A 21,788-nucleotide genomic window follows, 5' to 3' on the forward strand; every position below is an offset into this window, starting at 1 on the left:
GCAAGCTTTTGTGGGCTTAGGGTTCCAAGTCGCTAGTGGGGCTTTTTGATTTCAAATCTTTGAGCGGTGCATATCGTAAAAGGCAAGCGGATTCCCTCGCCTCCGCCCATCTCTCAACTAATTCACGACAGCAACATCGACGAAATCATTCAAAATGGCTCGCCGTCCAGCAAGATGTTACCGCTACTGTAAGAACAAGGTACGTTCAAACTGTTGCGAGGTGTGGGAACGAGTCAACGAGGGAACGAGGGAGCGGAGGAGTAAGAACGGGTTGTGCGATGAATGGAACCTCTACGGCAAAAGCGACGTCTGCGAGATTGGCGCCCGTGGAAAGATTCGGATGGAATATGCGTTCGATCGAAAGCTGAAAGATATTGGAAGAATGGTAGCTAACTTGAGTCTCCTCGCAGCCTTACCCAAAGTCCCGTTTCAACCGTGGTGTCCCGGACCCAAAGATTCGCATCTTCGATCTTGGCCGCAAGAAGGCAAACGTTGACGAGTTCCCTCTGTGCATTCACTTGGTTTCCAACGAGTATGAGCAGCTGAGCTCTGAGGCCCTTGAGGCTGCCCGTATTTGCGCCAACAAGTGAGTTTATCCAATACGGCGATATCCATCAAACCAGAGCCTCGCCGCAGCCCTCCACAAAACACTGTCAGACGCTGCGCGAGTTGCATGGCAACGGATTCTTGAAATACGCATCGAATTACAAAGATATATACTAACAATCAAACAGGTACCTCGTCAAGACCTCCGGAAAGGAGTCTTTCCATCTCCGCGTCCGCGCCCACCCCTTCCACGTTGTCCGCATCAACAAGATGTTGTCATGTGCAGGTGCCGATAGACTGCAGACTGGTATGCGTGGTGCTTGGGGAAAGCCCAACGGAAGTGTTGCTCGCGTCAACATTGGTCAGATCATCCTGAGTGTCCGCACTCGTGATTCTAGTAGGTTTACCCATAGAATGGTCTACCAGGTCAATGACTAACCAATATCTCCAGACCGTGCCGTCGCTCTCGAGGCTCTCCGCCGCTCCCAGTACAAGTTCCCCGGTCGCCAAAAGATCATCGTCTCCAAGAACTGGGGTTTCACCCCTCTTCGCCGCGAGGAGTACATGGACAAGAAGACCACCGGAAAGGTCTTCGTCGATGGTGCATACGTCCAGTTCCTGAGCACCCACGGAAAGCTCGCAGACAACGTCAAGCGTTTCCCGGCTGCTTTCGCAGAGACTGCTTAGATTGTTGTTGTTGGGTCATGACGGGTGGATAAGAACGGCGCATAATTGCTTTCGATGGTTGCAATGGAAGGGTTTTTGAGTCAAAGGTGCTCGTTTCATTGTAACTATGAAAATAGCCATGATATCCTTCTGCTGCTCTCCTTGAGTGATCTGAGTGATTGATACATGTGTTCGCTGTAGACGGCGGCCCGGCTTTCCGGCTCACGGGAGTAATAAGACCGCCACTGAGATGTGTCTACTACCATACCCTTGTTATTATGAATACCTCCTATCACCCGCAAGCCAAATAAATCGTAAGTAATCAGCGGTGACTCGAGGTTCGTCCAAATCTTATATCAGTTGGGTGATACGTATTCATTGGTTCATTTGAGCTTACATCCCGTCCCCGTTTCTTATCGCTTGGTCGTATTGGTCGATGGTGTCAGTGTTGGCCCCCGCCTCATATTGGTCCACGAGAACACCATTCATCGACAATACGCACCTCCTCACCTCGACATTAACCATTCTATTACCATACAAACCAGCCTTTACGAATAGACTCTCTGGGTATATTGTTTAGTTGATACCCAGACGTTACGTTCGATCACTCATTACTATTATATTACTATCTCCCTTGCATCAGTTGTTGAAGAGTCCTGCCTCCTCACGCTCGTCATTTAGCCTCCTCAACAAGACTGGCCTCCCATCCGAGAGCACATCGCTAGGGAAGATATATCAAGTCGAAGGTTTGAATACTATAGCCAGCCACTGCTGTTGTCGAATTTATTGTCAAACCGAACCATGGCTTTCCGCCAGTCAACCCACTACGCCCCACAAAGGACATACACGACACCGGAGGAACCCAGGTTCGATGGGCCTTCCACTCAGCCAGATCAACAGCTAGAGGACTCCCAGGAATGGGTATTATTCTCGCCGGCGCCGGCATCAACTACAGATCGCACACACACAGCAACAACAGCTAGCACGCGACGAACTGCTGGTCGATCAAGGCTGAGCGACTATGGCAGCATCGACACCGTCGGCAGGTCGTACGAGTATGACGAAGATGCATCTGAACACTCGGAAGCAGTTGCGGATGATGAAGAAGACGGAGAACTTGATAGTCTAGATAGCCATCTGCTCGAATTCAGAGCGGAGAGTGCTTACGGAGACGCGAATCCTGTATTACCTACACACGATGGGCTGGGGTCTTTCCGACTCGATGGGACTATGGGGGAGGGTGTCCAGGAGCAGCTATACGCGTTCGAGAGGTTTAATCCACGACGAATAAGGCGACGAAGGGAGAGCCTTGAGCTTGGCCAGCGAGAGCTCGAGAATGAGACTACCGCTGATAACGAGAAAGTAAGGAGGATTGAGGAATGGAGACTAGAGCAGAGCCGGGCACTACTTGACGAGATACAGAAGGAGACCCGGCGGAGGAGGCAATCTGCGTCAAGTGTAAGGGCCAAACCAGAGCGGGACTATCACGACGAAGAAGTAGCAACATTAGGAGACCTATCCGAAGTCGAAACTCGCAAGCCTGAAGAGGGTATGGGGAAGGGGGAAGGCGAAAGTTTTTGGACGCGCATTACTAGGAGGGTCATCCACGATCTTATGGGAATCGACGACAGACTTCTGTCCATACTTTTTGGAGAGGGGCTGCCAGAAGAGGTGGAAAGAGAAGCTAGCCGGGATTGGTATGCTGGCATAGACAGGGATCAAAGCGACGATTCATGGGAATATCGACTCCTAGGGAGAATAGCACGTGAACTTGGATTGCTCGTCAACCAGTTATCGGATCACCCTGGGGCATTCTCAACCTACCTTAAGGTTCAACAGCAGCCGTTGCCATATGCTGGCCTGCCAATCATCCCGGAGACAGCTGCGAACACGGAAGATGGGCATCAAACCCAAGCAGGCTCGGCTTCGGTGCCACTCTTTCAACCAACCATTCCACATACCGCAAACGCCATGCACTTTGCAGCCCCTCCAACTCGATCCGCCCAAGACGAACAGGGCAGCGCAGGGCCGTCTAAATTTCGCTCCCAGGGATATCAAGAGTCGGACGATGCCCACATCGGCTTCAGCAAGGATGAGTGGGAGAAGCAGCTTGACATCGGACTTGTATTCAGCTATCTTAGGTCGCGGTTCACGAACGGGGATGCACCAACTGCATCGCCCCTTACCGGTTCTCGAACAAAAACTAGTCCACAAGACGCGGCTGCAAGAGCAGCACGTGTCCATCAGCTGCATCCGCTCGTGGCGAGGCCCAAGACGGCCGAGCGTCGAGCATCATATAAAGTTATTGTACCTAATGGCCCAATCCAGCAGCGGCGAAAGAGCACGAGTTGCGCAAGCCAGAGTACGAAGAAGTCGGCAAGAAGGATCAGTGGCTCTAGCCGACACTATTGGGATATTAATGGGAGTATTAGGTCCGGTTCGTTGGCTGCCTCCACTGGTGGAATGGGAGCCTGGGGCGAGGTATAGGTTGGGGGTTATGGGAACAGGTAAGCATGCATATTTTGGTGTTGATGAGGGGGGTGGGACAGCGTTTGGGCGAGGACTTGGATAGGCATTTCTCATCTCATCTTATCATTATTCAGGGCGGGAAGACAAGGTATATAACATAAACACTATATATTTTTTACAGTAGCACCCGAAACTGGCTTTTCCAAACACATATTCATATTCATGAATATTTGAATATAGATAGCTCTAACTAAATTAGGTAAGGTAATTACTATATTAGGAATAGTACATAGATTAGATAAGATAAGATAAGATAAGATGAGATGAGATGAGATCAGAGCACATAAGGAAAGTCCTATAGAAGCTTCGAGAAGCTGGACTGCAAGCAGATATCTCAAAATGTTAGTTTTTCGTCCAAGAAACCAAATTCGTAGGACTCATCGTGGGAGTCAATGGCATTCGCATGGACCCTGCAAAGGTTTCTACTATATTGGAATGGCGAACTCCAAAATCGCTCAGGGATATGCAAGCTTTTATTGGATTCTGCAATTTCTATCAGAGGTTCATCCGAAATTACTCCAGCATCATAAGGCCATTGGTGAAGCTTACCAGAAAGGATCAGATATTTGAATGGACTCATGCATGCCAAACTGCATTCGAGCTGTTGAAACAAACAGTCACAGAAGCTCCTGTCTTGAGGCATTTTGATAGAAACAAGACAGTCTATGTCGAAGCAGATTCCTTGTAAGGACACAGGGCACCCAGCTCACAGTAATAGCATATGAGAGTGTGAGTCAGAGGCTAAACGGATGCTATCCTATAGGTCTACTATGAAGGATACAAAAAAGATGAAGGGGGAACCCCGTGAGTCAATTCCCTTAAGTACCCGAAACCCATCCGACTCGGTTAGCCCACCCCAATGATCACACGTGACCAGGGGGAACCTCGTGAGTCATTTCCCTCAAGTACCTGAAACCCATCCGACTCGGTTAGCCCGCCCAAATGATCACACATGACCCGCAGCTACTCAGAGTCTGCTCCTTAGAGTGAGAGACGAGAAGGCATCCTTACATTCCTCAGATTTCATCTAATCAGGAGTCTTGTCACAAAAAGATGATCAAGGGGTTCTACATCCAGTGGCATACTTCTCGAAAAAGCTAGCACCTGCAGAATGCAATTACGAGATATATGACAAGGAATTGCTTGCAATCATCAGATGTTTCGAAGCATGGAGACCAGAACTTGAAGGGACAGATTTTCCAGTCCAAGTCTTGTCTGATCACAAAAGCTTGGAATACTTCATGTCCACCAAGAAGCTGACAAGAAGACAAGCTCGATGGGCTGAATTCCTCTCTCGATACAACTTCCAGATCATCTATAGGCCTGGGAAGCAAAATGGAAAAGCAGATGCTTTGACTCGAAGGCCTGGTGACAGACCAGAAGGCAATGATGAGGATGATCGACAAAAGCAACAGCTTCAGGTGTTGCTACCACCTTCGAGGCTACATCCAGACATTCAGAAACTCGAAGAACAAGGCCAAACAGCTCAGCTAGCTCCAGTGGAAACTCATATCAGAGAAATGACAATTCTTGAGAAAATCCAAAAGTCTCAACTGGAAGACAAATTCTGCAAGGCTACACTACATATGCTTATTGCAAACTCAAAAACGGCATGCTAGAATATCAAAATCGAGTTTGGGTGCCAAAAATCATTCAGGTGGACTTGTTGAGAGAAGTTCATGAACAACCTTCTATGGAACATCCAGGAGCTGGAAAGATGCTGCGAGTCATGAAACAGCACTATTACTGGCCAAACATGGACAAAACAATAATTCAATATGTCAAAAACTGCCATAGTTGTCGAAGATCGAAGCCATCTCGAGATGCCTACAATGGACTTCTACAACCAATCCCTATTGAAAGTCGACCATGGATGGATATATCAATGGATTTCGTGACAGGATTACCAGTCTGTGAAGGGAATAATGCTATCTTGGTTGTTGCATGCAGGTTGACGAAAGAAAGACATTTCATTCCATGTTTCGCTGGACAAGAAGGGCTACTGCAGAAGCTACAGCACAGCTCTTACTTCGACATGTATGAAAGCACCATGGTCTACCAAACTCGATAATATCAGACAGAGGTCCTCAGTTCATTGCAGAAGTCTGGAGTTTGCTCTGCAAAATTTGGAAAATTTCAGCCAAACTTTCAATGCCTTCCACCCAGAAACAGATGGACAGACTGAGCTATTCAATGCAGAGCTCGAACGCTACTTGCGAGCTCATGTTAACTATCTTCAAGACAATTGGGTTTCGTACTTGTGCATGGCGGAGTTTGCTGCCAACAGTTTGCCATCAGATGCAACCAAGACAAGCGCGTTTTTTGCGAACAAGGGCTATAAACCAAGAATAAGCTTCGATACAGAGCAGAAAGCATATCACAAAGCCAAACAAGAGCACAAGAACATAGCTTAGACCATGGCAAAGGTTTGGGAGTTTCTGCAGGATGAAATCACGCTCTCGCAAGCAAAAATGGAACATTTCACAAACAAGAAAAGGAAACCTGCACCACGCTATCAAGTGGGAGACAGAGTATGGCTTTCAACTCTAAATATAAAGACACAGAGGCCATCAAAGAAGCTAGACCACAAGCAAGTGGGACCTTTTGAAATTCTAGAGCGAATTGGGCAAGTTGCATATCGGCTCAAACTTCCAAACAGCATGAAGATTCATCCAGTCTTTCATGCCAATCTATTAAGACTCAACTCGAATGATGCAATCGAAGGGCAGCAACAGGAGCCAGGGCCTCCAGTCATTGTCAATGGCGAAGAGGAGTGGGAAGTGGACGAAATCCTCGACTCAAAAGTTATTCGAAAGAAACTTTTCTACAAGGCAGCTTGGAAGAACTATCCACCGGATGAGACATGGTATACTGCAGAGAGCTTCGAAAATTCTCCAGAAGTTACTTAAGCATATCACAGAAAATACCCTCAGAAACCAAAATGAGAGCTGGAGACAATTGTTTTTTTTTTTGAAAATGGGATTTCTTGATCAGGAGATCAACTCTGGAGTAGGGGGGGGGTAGTGTTACGATATCAAGTGCGCCTTGCAGCTCGAGTGGGGGTTCAGGGGTGTGGGGAGCTTTCCGGGGTTGGAGCAAAGTTTTCAGTTGTGGAGTGAATTCTCAGAACTGGTCTTGCTAAAGAGAATTAACTCCACAACAACATAGCTGTATATAGATCGAGCCACTGCTCGAGTGCTCCTCTTCTCTTTCCTTTCTTCTCTAGATTGAGTTTAATTCATAATACCCAACTGGCACCCTATGCCTTGGTGAACCATGACATGAACAACTAGGAGGTTTTGACTTTGTTATAAAACATGTCTCAGGGGCTAATCAAAGAACAGATCTCCTCTCAAAAATACAAAGGCTCTGCTAGACTCCACAAAGCTTATAGCAGCATCTTTAAGCAACCCTCGTACTACAGAGGACTTAGGGGTAAACTTATCCCCTCAAGACCAAGTTGTAATGGTGGGTGCACCAGATGTGAGAATCTAGCCACCCAAGGAAGGGATGATTTTACTAAGACAACACACTGTCTTAGGAAAAAGAGCCAAAGGGTCGTAGCTTAGACTATTCAACAATGCAGCAATCAGGTGTATGATGTAGTGGAGTGGTTTAGACAAGTTGTAACAAATGTTGAGTCTGAGAACTCAAGGATAAGTCAGAGGTTAGCACCTCACTGACTTTTCAGAAACAAGGAGTAACAAGATCAATGCTTGGAAGCTTGGAAAAGACGTGGAAGTATGTGATAGTCGATTTACTGTATTGTCTGCTTGCCCTTTCTTAAGGAAAGGGCAATCCTATTTATGCTAAAGGAGTGTAGTTCTCTCATTTTCCAAGACTTTCCATGACTAACCAGGCTTGGTAACTGTAGTCAATGTAAGAGAATCCCATAGAACCATCTCCTAGGTTCCTAGCCTATAGGAAGTGAAAGGAGGTCCAAGGTCAGAGAACCCCTATAGACAGATTATGTCATAACTTAAGCAATCTTGTGGGTAACTAAGGAGCGATGACGTGTAATGAATCATAGACGGTTGTAGAAGCTTTTGGAGCTATCGTTCATGTTCCTAGGCCTCTAGTTGATAGAGATATGTCATGTGTAGTATTAGCCCAGTAACTAAGGAGTGATGTCATGTAATGAATCATAGAGGGTTGTAGAGATATGCTATGTGGTCATATTGGCCCAGTAACTAAGGAGCAATGACGTGTAATGAATCATAGAGGGTTGTAGCAATTGTTGAGTAGTATTGCTCTTGTTGTTGGTGTGACAAGCCAAAATATGTATAGTGACTTGTAGGTTTGAGGAGGAGATTTCTAAGTTTGCTCTTGAGTTTGATAGCAAACTGAGTGCAACGAATGTCAGTATGACACTAGAGCCCCAATACCTGTTCGCTACGCATGGGTTCCGCAGTGCTGAGGAGATGATGGATCTACTAGGTTCATACTACCTCACAGGCAACGAGACGGAGCAGGCCAGGAACCTCTTCGACGACCTGCAAATGGGAGAGAAAGGGCATGCTAGCGAAACCTTCCCAGAGTTCAAGGCTCGTTTTCAAAGTGCAGCTATCACAGGACAAGTCTCCGAGTCGGAATGGTTTCGTTACATGTGGAACAAGTTGACTCCCCAATTCCGCAGCCGCGTCGCGATCATCAAAAACCAATGGAATGGAGAATACCAGACCATTGTTACGACGGAACAAGAAGGCTGGCCAACTACAGGACAGGAAGGAGGGAGGTCGCATGAGACCGGCCCTGGTACCTGGAGGGGCAGCGGGGAATAGTAGTTCCGAAAGTATCACGTGACGGACTCGCAGGATGATGAGAAGAGTCCTAAGAGTCCAGGACTCCGAGGACTCGAGTGAGTTCCCAGGAGTCCACTAGGCACGTGATGGACTCGCAGGATGATGAGAAGAGTCTAAGAGTCCAGGACTCCGAGGACTCGAGTGAGTTCCCAAGAGTCCACTAGGCACGACGCCACTATATAAGTAGATAGTATTTCCTTAGATAGGAGCTTCGTGCTCAACTCAATACAGTATTTGTTATATACTAGTAACGTGTTACTTGAAGCCTTTGTGTCTGATCCCCTGCCTCCTCTGATAAGTAAACCTTTACGCAAGAGAACCTCTGTGTCTTCTATCGTTTAGAAGTCAGCGTTACAACCATGGTACGAGAACTTACCGCCTTCGATCAGGAATGGCGCCGGAACAACGAATTGAATCTGCTACCCGCTCTCGCAAGGACGTCCACACGTACCTCGGATACGGCAAAGGCATCGTCGGCGTCGAAGCCGACTCGAGCCACATCCGCTCTGTTCACCCGAACCACGTTCCTCCCCAAGCCAGCCATACTGCAACGTCTGAACCGCAGTCCCTGCGCCCTCAGGAAACTGTTTCAAGTGTGGCAAGCCCGGCCATTTCCAGGACAAATGCCCCCTTAATGCTACTATCAAGGAAATGGACCATAACGACCCCGAGGCAGAAGAACAATGGGAAGAAGCTGTGGAACTTCAATCGGATGCATCCCTCGAGGAAAACAATGAGGCCTAGGAGAAGGCTCCTTCCTAGGTCTACGCAAATGTGACCTGCGAGGACTAGACTTACAAGAACTCCTGGGAGGCACCCAGTTCTTAGTCGACACGACCCTGAGTATGAATGGACTCGGGGTGCAAACAAAGTCCCTAGCAGACACAGGAGCAAACAGCTACCTCGTCATTAACAAGCCTTTCGCAATACGACTGTCGAAAGCGCTTCAGAGCCCTATACGGAAACTACCCTACTCTGTACCCATACGTGGATTTCAGCGCAAAATCCAAGGCCACGTATCAGAGTATATTCGGTTACACTTAACAGTCGAAGGACGCCGAATATATAACTGCCCCTTTGTACTCCTGGACCTCGGAGCACAAGATGTGATAATTGGGAAGAAGCTTTTCAGCCGCTTCCAAATACTACTCGACTCTGCAAAGAGCCGGTTAGTATGGCCAAAGGAGTACCCGCCGACTCCTAGCTGGAGCAAGGAGATCACCTTGCCCTACCACTCACGCCAAACGTCCATTAAACATCCTGCATACCAGTCGGATGCGAATCGCCGGGATTTCGCAATCCACCGCGAAGACAGATGCTGCGCAGGCGGACGTTCGATGGAAATGAAAGTGATAACTTCCGACTACGAAGAGATCACCGATACGCCATCGAACCCACCACGAAACCAGGAGGTTTCTCCCCCACCACAGAAAACCCTAGTACATAGGTTTACGCCCATGCATATATGCGAAATCAGTGCAAATGCTTTCCACCACGAGATGATGCAAAACGACTCCGAGTTTTTTCAGACTAGCATCTACGAAATCGATCAGATCATTCATGAAAAGGAGTTGGTAGAGGACGAAGAAACGCTCCGCCTCATCCAGCAGAAGCTTCCGCATATGCACCGGAGGTACACCGATGTCTTTTCGAAGTTGGAATCAGATCGAATTCCCCCGCACCGCATATACGACCACAAGATACAGCTCGAAGCCCCTTTACCAAACGCTTTCTCCCCGTTATATCGACAGGGCACCGAAGAGCTTAAGGCTACCAAGCAATACCTGCTGGAAAACCTGGAAAAGGGATTCATCGTTAACAGCAACAGCCCCTTCGTGTCCCCTATCCTATTTGTAAAAAAAGCGGATGGCAAATTAAGATTTGCATCGATTACTGGAAGTTAAATGGTCTCACCCGGAATGATCCCTACCCCATCCCGCGTATCGACGAACTACTAGGACGGGTGTCGAAAGCAAAAATCTTCACGAAGCTAGATATCAGACAAGCCTTCCATCGTATATGGATGCACCCCGACTCGGAAGAGTACACGACCTTTCAGACTCGCTATGGATCCTATAAGTGCAAAGTGCTGCCATTTGGACTGACGAACGGTCCCGCAACCTATCAGCAGTATATGAATGACGTCCTGATGCAATACTTAGACGACTTCTGTACCGCATACTTAGATGACATCCTAATCTATTCAGAGGACCCTACGGAACACATAGAGCATGTGCATAAGGTCCTACAGTGTCTCCGAGAAGCTGGACTCCAAGCCGATTTGAAGAAATGCGAGTTCAACGTCACCAGGACAAAATACTTGGGTTATGTTCTCACTACCTCCAGTGTCGAAGCGGACCCTGACAAAATTGAACCCCTTCGTAACTGGATCCGACTGACCACTGTTACGGGTGTGAAGTCCTACCTGGGATTCTGTGGCTTCTATAGACAATTCATTCGTAATTTTGGCAAAATAGCAAAGCCCCTCACCACCATCACTACTCCCTCAGAGCCGTTCCGGTGGACAGACGAATGTGAGGATGCGTTCGAGGAATTGCGACGACAACTTTTAGCGGTACAGGCACTTCACCACTTCAACCCTGAATTGCCTACGAAGCTGGAGACCAACTCCTCTGATGGAGTGGTAGCTGGTGTCCTGTCTCAAGAACACCCTGACAAGCGATGGTACCCCGTAAGCTTTTACAGTCATGTCCTATCCGGACATGAGATCAATTGGGAGATCCACGACAAGGAACTATTCGCAATAGTAAAGGCCTTCGGAAAATGGAGGCCCGAGTTGGCTTCGGTGTGCCACCGAGTCGACGTGTACACTGACCACCGTTCGCTCGAATATTTCATGTCTACCAAGGTTCTCACCGTGAAGCAGGTTCGATGGATGGAGCTACTCTCCGACTTCAACTTCTGCATTACGTACACCACGGGCAAAAATAACCAGAAGGCAGATATTCTGAGCCGAAGAGACCAGGACTTGGTAATGCAGCAGAAAGTCAAGCTTAATAGTAGGGCGAGGGTATTGTTAGGTCCAAGCCGCCTGCACCCCCGAATCAGCACTGAACTCGCCGAGAGTTACATAGCATCCATTAATTCGATGGACACCCCCAAGCCCCAGGTGCCCTTCAATTTAATAGAGGCGCTATATGCGGACAATGGGAAGTCTTTCTCGAGCCCGCGACGGACTCATCATGATTGGCAATGCGCAAACCTTCCTCAAGAGTCGCAATGCAGATCAAGCATGGACGCCATTCCTGCACTTCATGAAGGAGAACGGTCATCTATATGACGGTCTTCCAGTCCAGTGTCAGCAGCATCCGCACAAAAAAGTCCTTTTGAAGGCGGTTCGTGATTTTGACATTGAATGTCCTGATGGCGGATGTTCGGAGCCATGGTAAAATCGTCCTGCTCGACACAGAGATTTATTTAGCTAATTTGAAAAAGCGGAACACAATTAAGCTGTGGTACTCATTACTGCCCTTCCAAATGCCATCAAATATATGATCACTCCAAGATGAAATGCCACGCATTGGTTCAGGCTGTCTGTTCGCAGAAGCACAGATCCCAGCGCCCTTGCTCAAAGTCTCAGGCGGCTTGTGCGATTTGCGCAGAGGAAGATCGACAGAGAGAACAAATTCGAAAGCGAAATGCGCAACTCGATGCCGAACGTGATGCCAAGAGGGCTGCTTATGCATCACAACTTGCGGAAAATCAAGCTGAGATTGATCACCAGAGACGCATTCTACAAGATCACCGTGAGGCTGAAGACTCGGCTAGGGTACTCGAGCAAAAGAAGCAGGACCTAGCCAATCTAAAAGTAACAGCAAATAATCTTGCAAAGCAGCGACAGTCCTGCACCAAACCACAAGCGACTCCTGCGTCTAAGTCGTCGGGCAAGAAAGTGGCTGTGGAGAACGAAGAAGACTGGTCATCAGCAAAAAAGCAGTGGGAGCATTTCAAACGCTACGAAGGCGCAGACAACGAAGCTCTTGATGATTTGATGGGTATGATTGGCTTGGAAGACGTAAAAGACAGGTTTCTTGCGATCAAGTTGGAGGTGGATACTGCTGTGCGTCAAGGCCTCGATATGTCAAACAAACGCTTTGGAGCCTCTCTGTTAGGCAATCCTGGAACTGGTAAGCAATTACTATTCCTTTTTGTAATAATAATCGAGCTCAATTCTTGACAATCATAGGCAAAACCACTGTCTCTCGGCTCTATGCCAAGTTCCTCACTTCTGTCGGAGCTTTGCCCGGGAGTGAATTTGTCGAGACGACAGGCGCAGCTCTCGCAAATGAAGGGGTGTCTGGTTGCATGAAGAAGCTAGAGGATATTCAGAATAATGGTGGTGGTGCTTTATTCATTGATGAAGCATACCAACTAGCATCTGGCGGTAATTTTGGGGGAATTGCTATTCTTGACTTCATTCTTGCAGAAGTGGATAACTTGGCTGGAAAGGTCGTCTTCATTCTCGCTGGATACAACAAACAGATGGAAAAGCTCTTCGCACATAACTCTGGCTTCTTAAGTCGCTTCCCACACGAATTTCAATTCAAGGACTACGAAGACGACGAGTTACTGCAGATACTAACCCATAAAATGAACAAGAGATATGACAACAGAATGGAGGTCGAAGATGGGCCAGGCGGTCTCTTCGCTCGCATTGTTGCACGGCGCGTTGGTCGAGGCCGAGGACGAGAGGGCTTTGGAAATGCGCGCGACATGGAAAATACCCTCTCCAATATCGCAAGCAGACAAGCAGTCCGAATCTCGAGGGAGAGGCGTGCCGGGGAAAAACCAGACGACTTCTTTTTCACCAGTGCTGACCTCCTCGGCCCTGAGCCTACCGAAGCGCTGAATAACTCCAAGGCTTGGAAACAGCTTCAGAATCTCATTGGCCTGTCAGCTGTCAAGAAAACAATCCAGGCCTTATTCGGCACTGTTCAGTCCAACTATCAGCGCGAGCTAGACGAGGCGCCTCTAATCGAGTATTCCCTCAACAAAGTGTTCCTTGGATCCCCTGGCACGGGTAAAACCACTGTTGCGAAGATGTACGGACAGGTCCTGGCGGATCTTGGGTTCTTATCAAATGGTGAAGGTAAAATCATGCCTAATACTGGTCAAGAGTGACTTTCGCTGACATCATACAGTTGTTGTAAAGAACCCCTCCGACTTTGTTGGCAACGTCCTTGGCGCATCCGAGTCTACAACCAAAGGTATCCTTGCCTCCACGGTGGGAAAAGTTCTTCTAATAGACGAAGCATACGGCTTGTGTGGTTCCTTGGGTGAATCTTCCACCAGCGACCCTTACAAGACTGCAGTGATTGACACCATAGTGTCCGAGGTACAGAGTGTGCCAGGTGATGATCGATGTGTTTTACTCGCAGGCTACAAGGAGCAGATGGAAGAGATGTTCCAGAAGGTCAATCCTGGTCTTAGTAGGAGATTTCCCCTTGCTTCCGCTTTTGTATTTGAAGATTTCGACGACGGAGAAATGGCAAAGATCTTTGACCTCAAGCTTAGGAAATTAGCATTCAATACAACAGACCTAGGCAAGCGTGCTGCAATGGATGTGCTACGACGGGCTCGCAATAGACCTAACTTTGGTAACGCAGGTGAAGTTGATATTCTCCTTGATCATGCCAAAGCTAGACAGCAGCAGAGGCTCAATGAGGGGAACGGTGGTGATGACCTCTCGCGTTTCCAGCCCATTGACTTTGACGAAGACTTTGATCGAGGCGAACGTGCAGATACAAATGTCCGCCTGCTCTTTAAAGGCGTAATTGGTTGTGAGACTATCATATCTCAGCTCGAAGGCTACCAAAATGCGGCGAGAGAGCTGAAAGCAATGGATATGGATCCTATGGAAGAGATTCCATTCAACTTTCTTTTCCGCGGTCCACCTGGCAAGTCAATGAACTACAAGCAACATATTTACTCGTCTAATAAATTACAGGTACTGGAAAGACTTCAACTGCGCGCAAAATGGGCAAAGTCTTCTACGATATGGGATTTCTTGCTAAAGCAGATGTTGTCGAGTGCTCCGCTACCGAACTGGTAGGATCCTACGTCGGCCAAACTGGACCCAAAGTGCAAAAGGTCCTTGAGAATGCATTGGGCAGAGTCCTTTTCATCGACGAAGCTTATCGCCTTGCAGGGGACGGATTCGCCAAGGAAGCAATGGATGAAATCGTGGATTGTCTAACAAAGTTGAAATATGCTCAAAAGCTTATTGTCATTCTGGCTGGTTATGACGATGATATAAACCGTTTGATGGCGCAAAATCCTGGTCTCACAAGTCGCTTTCCAGAAGCCGTAATATTTCGTGGGCTGGAGCCTACTGACTGCCTCGACCTACTAATTCAATTGCTGAGAGGCCGTCAGCTGGTTATGCGGAAGAAAAAGAAAGACTTGGACTTGTCGACCTTGGAGGTTCCCGCGCCAGACTTCAAGCAGGAAACACTAGACCAATTCGACACTCTCGGCAGGATCGCAAATTGGGCCAACGCCCGTGACGTGCAAACAATCGCCAAGAGCATATTTAGCCAGCTTTTGAAAGCTGGCGATATGAAGAAAGCCATTACCGTCGTCACGGAGGATCATGTTCGCAACGTCCTCGACTACATGATCTCTGAGCGTAAACTGAGGCAAGACGCAACCAAAATACGACCTAGCTCTCTCCAAAGTGATATGATGGCTCAGATGCATAATTTCCAAGCACCCCCACCTCCCCAGACGGCTGCTACTAGTAGCTCCGCTATGAACACTTCGGAGGCTGAGACTCCTCAACGATTAGCAAAGGATGTGCCACCAGCGGCCCCAACAAACGAAATCAAACGTGATTCTGGCGTTAGTGACGCTGTCTGGGAACAACTGCAGCGTGACAAACAAGCAGCCAAGAAGAAGGAAAAGCAATACCAAGAACTCATCAAAGAAAGCGCTGATGCAGCAAATAACACCGAAATTTTCCAGCAGAAAGAGCAGGCGTCCGAGCAAGCTTTTCAGCAAGCCATCAAGCACAATAAAGACCAGTTTGTCTTACAAGAAGCCAAGCGGCTTCGCGAGAAGGCTCGTCTTCGGCATGTCATGGAGCGTCGTGCTCAAAAAGAGCGTCTTGCCGAGCTAGAGAGTCAGCGCAAGGCTGAAGAAGAAGAGCGAAGGAAAGAGGCGAAGGCGCAGCAGCAATTGAGGACTCTGGGAATTTGTCCTGCCGGCTTCAAATGGATTAAGCAGAATAGCGGCTATAGGTGTTCGGCTGGCGCTCACTTTGTTACGGACTCGGAGCTAGGGGTATAAGGTAGGAATATGGACCAGAGTCACAGTCGACTAAGATCCGAGAGGAAGGGCCTTACCTTTATACAGCTCTTCTTTTACGACCCTTCATAGAAGCCTGTCGATTACAGCACCATTAGGCCCCGTAAGGCAATAAATGGGTCCAAGGCTAACGCAACCAATCATGAATTTCGAAATTTAATAGCCAATCAATTCTAGCACGTAAGATCCAACGAAGCGGTTGGCCATAAGACAATATAAGTTAGTTTAGATGGAATTGCAAAGAATTAACAAAGAGATGGATGGAATTCACTCATCCAAATTTAACACCAGCGTACCCAAAAGCCATTACCTCCAGTCTATACCAACATTCCCTTCCCACCCTCTCGTCACCTACCTACCTTGCTGTCGCGCTCAAATGCGATACAGCCGGAGTCTAGGTGGTGGGAGGTTGCGCAGCCAGCACGCACGCACCTTGCCTCTGTCCAACATGCATGACATTCGTTCGTGCCGCGTTGGCCTAGGGCCTTGCATCTCATCTGTCTTACGCCGGTGCATTCGGACACGGCACATCCTTGGCGCTAAGGTCGTTGTCTCAATCCTCGCAGCGCTCCGAGACAGCAATCTCCCCCTTGGCAAGAGACAGCGCCGTAGCTCCTGTCAGCACACGAGCTTCAGGGCACCCCGCATGAGCTGCTTTGATATTGTGGGTTACCAATCGATCTCGTGTTTAGGGTTGCTTTCTGCTGAGCACGAAGTAAGATGAATGAGGTCTTCCCAATTCTTTAGCGGGAAAGGGGATGCTGACAGGAGGAGGAGGGCGTGGTGATGAGAAAGGGGTTGTTGATCTTTGTCGATCGGGAGTCAGCTGCTGTACGAGGGCTGTACTGCTGGCAAGTGGCAAGAGTGAATATATTGACTCCAGGCACCTCGTCGCCGTTCGTTGATCGCGCAAGCACTAGGGAACTTTGGTGCCGGCCGGTCGCCCTCTTACTGGGACTATACTAGGACTACCGCCCGAAGTGGCAGTTGCAAGACGGACAACCCGCGGTTGATGGCGGGGTTAATCCTCATCGACCCTCATCGCACTATCCAACGAGATCAGCATTCCCAGTACAACGAAGTACATACCTCCTTCCCATTAGCACATAGCGGCGATCTCATGCATTCCGCTCCTGCCCTCCTCGTCTGCTCATGTACTCCCTCTACTGGTATCTCCATGCAGGGATTGGGATTGGGATTGGGGTTGGGATTGGGGTTGGGGTTGGGATTGGGATTGGAATTGGAATTGGGTTTGGGTTTGGGTTTGGCAAGTGGGACCCTGAGGGTGCTACATCGGCTGCGCACACCTTACAGCAACCTGTGTTTACCTTGCCTTCCGCTATCAACGACCATGTCTAACCTCCTGCTCTTTTCGGATTCCCAGATGCCATACGACACAGACACGAGAGACTCGGGGGGGTTGACGGTGATCCAGATGCATACCTCTGTAAGTCAAAGAAATCGTCCGGACTGTATATAAGGTGGAACCCTTTCTCTTCCCCTCCATCTCTGTTTGTTTCCCCCCTGCGTTCTCATCTGCTTCCTTTATTGTTAGGATATACTCTAGCATTTGTAAGTCTTGAGGCATTCCACCACTGCTCAATTACACAGAACACGTCACTAACAATCGCGCAGAGCAGTTGCCATCATGCGCGCTGGAGGAATCGTCATCGGGCTGCTGTCCCTCGTGGGCGGCGCCCTTGCTAAGCCGGCAATTGAGGTTTTTGAGTCTGTGAACGAGTTGCCCGAGGGCTGGACTCAAGTTCGCACCCCAGCTCCAGAGACAATCGTCAGCCTGCGCATGGCATTGGTGCACCCGAACCAAGAACTCTTCGAGCAAACCCTCCTGGACGTGTCGACCCCCGACCACCCCAAGTACGGCCAGCATCTCACCGGCGCTGAGCTGAAGTACATGCTGAAGCCCCGCGACGACTCGACCGAGTCGGTCATGACGTGGCTGGCGAGCTCGAACGTCCCGGCTGCCGAGATCAAGAACGACGGGGAGTGGATCAACTTCCGCGCCACTGTTGCGCAGGCTGAGGAGCTCTTGTCTACCAAGTTCTACGTCTACAAGCACAATGAGGATAACAAGGAGATGATCCGCACGCTCCAGTACTCCCTCCCAAGCTCAGTTGCGCCGCACGTCCTCACCATCCAGCCCACCACCCGCTTCTCCAGGATGATGGCTCAGCGCAGCACCATCCATGACGTGAGCGCCATGAACGCGGTATTCGGCGTCGTTGCGACCAACAACAAGGCCCCTGCTATTCCATCCACCGAGCTAGACGTCAAGGCTTGCAACGCCTCCATCACCCCCGCTTGCCTCAGAGCTCTCTACAACGTCGGAGACTACCAAGCCGATCCCAAGGGCAAGTCTCTCTTCGGCGTCGCAGGCTACCTCAACCAATACGCCAAGGTCAACGACCTGAACAACTTCATCAAGAAGTACGCCCCCTACGCCGCCGGCGCAACCCTCAACTCCGTCGGCGTCAACGGCCCCGCCAACCCCCAAAACACCACCGAGGACGACGTCGAAGCCAACCTCGACGTCCAGTACGCGGTATCCATGTCCTACAACATCCCCGTAACCTACTACAGCACCGCCGGCTTAGGCGAGCTCGTCCCGGATCTCGACCAGCCCGACAAGGCCACCGGCCAGAACGAGCCTTACCTCGACTTCATCACCTACCTCCTCTCGCTCCCCAAGGACAAGCTACCCCAGACAATCACCACATCCTACGGCGAGAACGAGCAGTCCGTCCCGCCAAAGTACGCGAAGAAGGTGTGCAGCATGTTCGGCGAGCTCGGGCTGCGCGGTGTCTCTGTCCTTTTCTCGTCGGGTGACACGGGCGTCGGATCCGCCTGCCAAACTAATGACGGGAAGAACACTACGCGCTTCTTGCCTATCTTCCCTGCTGCGTGCCCGTGGGTTACTTCCGTCGGGGGTACCTACCAGGTCCAGCCTGAGCGCGCGGTGTCGTTCTCGTCGGGGGGGTTCAGTGATCTCTTCCCGCGCCCGAAGTACCAGGATAAGGCTGTGAAGGGGTACCTGCGTATCCTGGGTGATAGGTGGAAGGGCCTTTACAACCCGGCTGGGCGTGGGTTCCCGGATGTGGCGGCGCAGGGATACAGATTCCATGTCATTGATGAGCTTGCCAATAAGACCAACCCTGACATTCTAGTCGGTGGCACCAGGTATGTCCCCCTCCCCCCCCCATTGTCCCCATTTTCTCCCCCCCCGGCCAGAACCCCGCCAACTAACCCCCCCCAGCGCCTCCGCCCCCGCCTTCGCCGCCATAGTAGCCCTCCTCAACAACGCGCGCACCTCGCGCCACCTCCCTCCCCTCGGCTTCCTAAACCCCTGGATCTACTCCATCGGCTACCTGGGCCTGAACGACGTCACCCACGGCGGATCGACGGGGTGCACGGGCAAGGACATCTACTCGAAGCTGCCGACGCCGGTTGTGCCGTACGCGAGCTGGAATGCGACGGAGGGGTGGGATCCGGTTACCGGGCACGGGACGCCGGATTTTAAGAGGTTGTTGGAGTTTAGTACGCCGGGGGCGGGGTGGAGGGGGATTAGGAGGGAGTAGGGGGGAATTTAGGTCGGGTGTAGCGTTTTTTTTGGAAGGGGGGGATATTTTATATATATATATATTACCTTCGCAACTGAGGTTCATGACTGTGACCGTATTTGTATTGACATCGGTGTTGAAATTGTCTTTGGTGTTTCTGATATTTGAAGTTTGTGAAACAGCGGCAAACTGACCGACTATGGCGATTGTTGTGTTTCTCTCTCGTAAAACACATCAAGCGCCTTGACTCCAATTGGCACATCCTCATATCGTCCCTACAGCCTACAGCGTCCTTCTAAGGCTTGCCTAATTTCTGTTATACCTTAGGCATAGTCACACCTATCCTGTCTGTCAACACGCGGTGTGACGACAGTGTTTTCTACAGCCTTTGTTCCATCAATGGTCTCGTTTTGGTGGCAAATATCTCGAGAAGTGAGGGAGCTGAGAGAACTTGTCTGTTGTGCTGTGAAGATGGCGGAGCGAATTGGGTTCGATGAGGATGTTGAGCGCATGAAAGAAATAGTGCTGGTTTCGTCGACAGGGACGTATACCTTAGCCAAAGGACAGCAGAAGCTGGGTCTCCTCGTGAGGACTCTTGATAGTGAACGAGTAAATGGGCATAACCTCTAATCACCTGCTTCGTTAAGAAAACACGGATATTATAGACAATTCACAGCACATTCATATTCACAAACAAGAAAAAAAGGCATCGGGTATCCATATCAATTCAACACCCCCTCAATCAAAAGCCACCTTCGTCCCCTTACTCTCCACAATCCCCCCCGTCAACCTCGGCGCATACTCCGTCCTATACTCAATCCCCTGCGCCTTCTTACTCGGCACAATCACCCCACTAACCACCTTCTCCTTCTTCTCCTTCTTCTCCACCTCCCCATCCGCATTCACCGGATTCTTCGTCCCCCCCGCTCCATACCGCTTCTTATACCTCACCTGCGCGTCCTCCGCAAACTCGATGCGCACGGGCCGGCGCTGGATCATGTTGACGTAGACGCGCTTCATGGGGACCTTGCGCTTCTCCTTTTTCGACTTTGTGGCGGCCTCGGCGTAGTCTTCGGGGTCTTCGTCGAGGGATCTTTCTTCGGAGTCGGTGTCGGCGTCGGAGTTGTCTTCTTCTTCTAGCACGAAGCCGCGCACGGCCCGAGCTGAGGCTTCGAGATCAGCGAAGGTGATCCAGGCGTATCCTTTGCATTTCCCGGAATCTTCGAAGGTGGCAACCATGCACGTCTCGATGGGTCCACAGCGTTCAAAGTGCTCCTTCAGACTCTCCTCTGTAGTATCGAAGCGCAGATTGCCTAGGAACACACGCTTACTCGGCGCCTTCGTCTCTTTCTTCGCCGCTGCGTCCTTAGCCACCAGCGGACGTCCCTCGAAGGACTTGTTGTTCTTAATCAGCACCCTCCTTCCCCCTAGCAGCTCCTCCGACAACGCAACAGCAGCAAGCGTGTGCTCCGCCGTCGTGAAATCCACGTACGCAAACCCCTTGTTATGCTGTGTGCGCGTGAAGCGGCTCTCGACTTTGTTGGCGGGCTTCTTGTCATCAGGCGACGGCATGTGAATACGCGTAATGGCCTCCTCGGGCATGGGGCCCTGGTTGATCAAGAACGACTTCAAGTCCTCCTTACTAACGCTCCAAGGCAAATTACCCACCCAGATTCCGTGCTCCGAGCGCTTCTCCTGCTCAGGCTTCTGGGCCGCCGCGGCGGCATCTTCGGCTCCAGAACCTTCAGCACCTTCCTCGCCGTCGGCTTTGGGCGCGGGGGCTGGTTTGACGTCGGAGACGGTTTTGGCTTTGGAGAGGGACTTGCCTTTCTTGAGGCGACGGAGGTCTTTTTTGGAGGGGGGTTGGGGCTTGGTTACGTCGATTTCGAGTTCTTCGCCGTCGACGGTGGTGGTAGATTTGCGTTTCTTGGAGGGGGGCTCGGTTTCATCGTTGTCGACTTCCATAGCTGCAGGCTGTGGGCTGGCGCTTTTTGTTGGAGCAGCATCGTCTTCAGTTGAGCGGGTGCGTTTGGACTTTTTGGGGGTGGAGTCTGCGATTGGTTCTTCTTCGGTGGTGGACCTGCGCTTCTTGCTGGACTTTTCGGATTTATCTTCCTTTTCCTTCTTTTCTTTCTTCTCCTTCTTATCCTTCTTTGGCTTCACCTCTTCGGGTGCATCTTCCGGTACAACATCTTCACTGGTTTCGACAGGGGCAGGAACATCAATTTTGTCAGCGGACTTGCTCTTCTTGCCCAACTTTTCCTTCTTAATCTTGACTTCCTTAGTAGACGACATTTTGGTTGATTGGCGTCTTGTGAAAGCTTGGTTGCACAATCGGGGTGGT

At 49.9% G+C, this 21,788-nt stretch overlaps 7 protein-coding genes across 7 annotated transcripts; 6 read left to right on the forward strand and 1 right to left on the reverse strand.

Annotated features, from left to right (window-relative positions):
- Window positions 1-74: 74 nt before the first annotated feature.
- Window positions 75-1,573, forward strand: VC83_09634 (uncharacterized protein). The gene is made up of 4 exons (XM_024473047.1): window positions 75-199; window positions 411-586; window positions 735-943; window positions 998-1,573. The coding sequence occupies exons 1-4, from the start codon at window positions 155-157 to the stop codon at window positions 1,231-1,233; spliced, it is 666 nt and encodes a 221-aa protein (XP_024328815.1). The 5' UTR covers window positions 75-154; the 3' UTR covers window positions 1,234-1,573.
- VC83_06273 (uncharacterized protein) lies at window positions 1,574-4,021 on the forward strand. Its single transcript, XM_024469876.1, has one exon. It carries the CDS (start codon window positions 2,014-2,016, stop codon window positions 3,697-3,699), a length of 1,686 nt encoding a protein of 561 aa, XP_024324224.1. The 5' UTR covers window positions 1,574-2,013; the 3' UTR covers window positions 3,700-4,021.
- Window positions 4,022-8,105: 4,084 nt separating this feature from the next.
- On the forward strand, window positions 8,106-8,522 carry VC83_06274 (uncharacterized protein; the record flags this gene model as incomplete). The annotated part of the gene is made up of 1 exon (XM_024469877.1): window positions 8,106-8,522. One exon carries the CDS (start codon window positions 8,106-8,108, stop codon window positions 8,520-8,522), a length of 417 nt encoding a protein of 138 aa, XP_024324187.1.
- A 107-nt stretch (window positions 8,523-8,629) lies between these two features.
- VC83_06275 (uncharacterized protein) lies at window positions 8,630-9,321 on the forward strand (the record flags this gene model as incomplete). The annotated part of the gene is made up of 2 exons (XM_024469878.1): window positions 8,630-8,684; window positions 8,933-9,321. The coding sequence occupies 2 exons, from the start codon at window positions 8,630-8,632 to the stop codon at window positions 9,319-9,321; spliced, it is 444 nt and encodes a 147-aa protein (XP_024324126.1).
- A 2,551-nt stretch (window positions 9,322-11,872) lies between these two features.
- On the forward strand, window positions 11,873-16,127 carry VC83_09635 (uncharacterized protein). The gene is made up of 4 exons (XM_024473048.1): window positions 11,873-12,691; window positions 12,751-13,653; window positions 13,706-14,461; window positions 14,512-16,127. The coding sequence occupies exons 1-4, from the start codon at window positions 12,070-12,072 to the stop codon at window positions 15,849-15,851; spliced, it is 3,621 nt and encodes a 1,206-aa protein (XP_024328816.1). The 5' UTR covers window positions 11,873-12,069; the 3' UTR covers window positions 15,852-16,127.
- A 930-nt stretch (window positions 16,128-17,057) lies between these two features.
- On the forward strand, window positions 17,058-19,500 carry SED4 (vesicle formation at the endoplasmic reticulum). The gene is made up of 3 exons (XM_024469879.1): window positions 17,058-17,441; window positions 17,505-19,064; window positions 19,141-19,500. The coding sequence occupies exons 2-3, from the start codon at window positions 17,518-17,520 to the stop codon at window positions 19,460-19,462; spliced, it is 1,869 nt and encodes a 622-aa protein (XP_024324219.1). The 5' UTR covers window positions 17,058-17,441; window positions 17,505-17,517; the 3' UTR covers window positions 19,463-19,500.
- A 651-nt stretch (window positions 19,501-20,151) lies between these two features.
- On the reverse strand, window positions 20,152-21,786 carry VC83_06277 (uncharacterized protein). The gene has a single exon (XM_024469880.1). It carries the CDS (start codon window positions 21,737-21,739, stop codon window positions 20,183-20,185), a length of 1,557 nt encoding a protein of 518 aa, XP_024324220.1. The 5' UTR covers window positions 21,740-21,786; the 3' UTR covers window positions 20,152-20,182.
- Between the last annotated feature and the right edge of the window lie 2 nt (window positions 21,787-21,788).

The sequence above is a fragment of the Pseudogymnoascus destructans genome (genome assembly GCF_001641265.1).
Source record: "Pseudogymnoascus destructans isolate 20631-21 unplaced genomic scaffold scaffold_10, whole genome shotgun sequence".
NCBI classification, from domain to species: Eukaryota; Fungi; Ascomycota; class Leotiomycetes; order Thelebolales; family Thelebolaceae; genus Pseudogymnoascus; species Pseudogymnoascus destructans.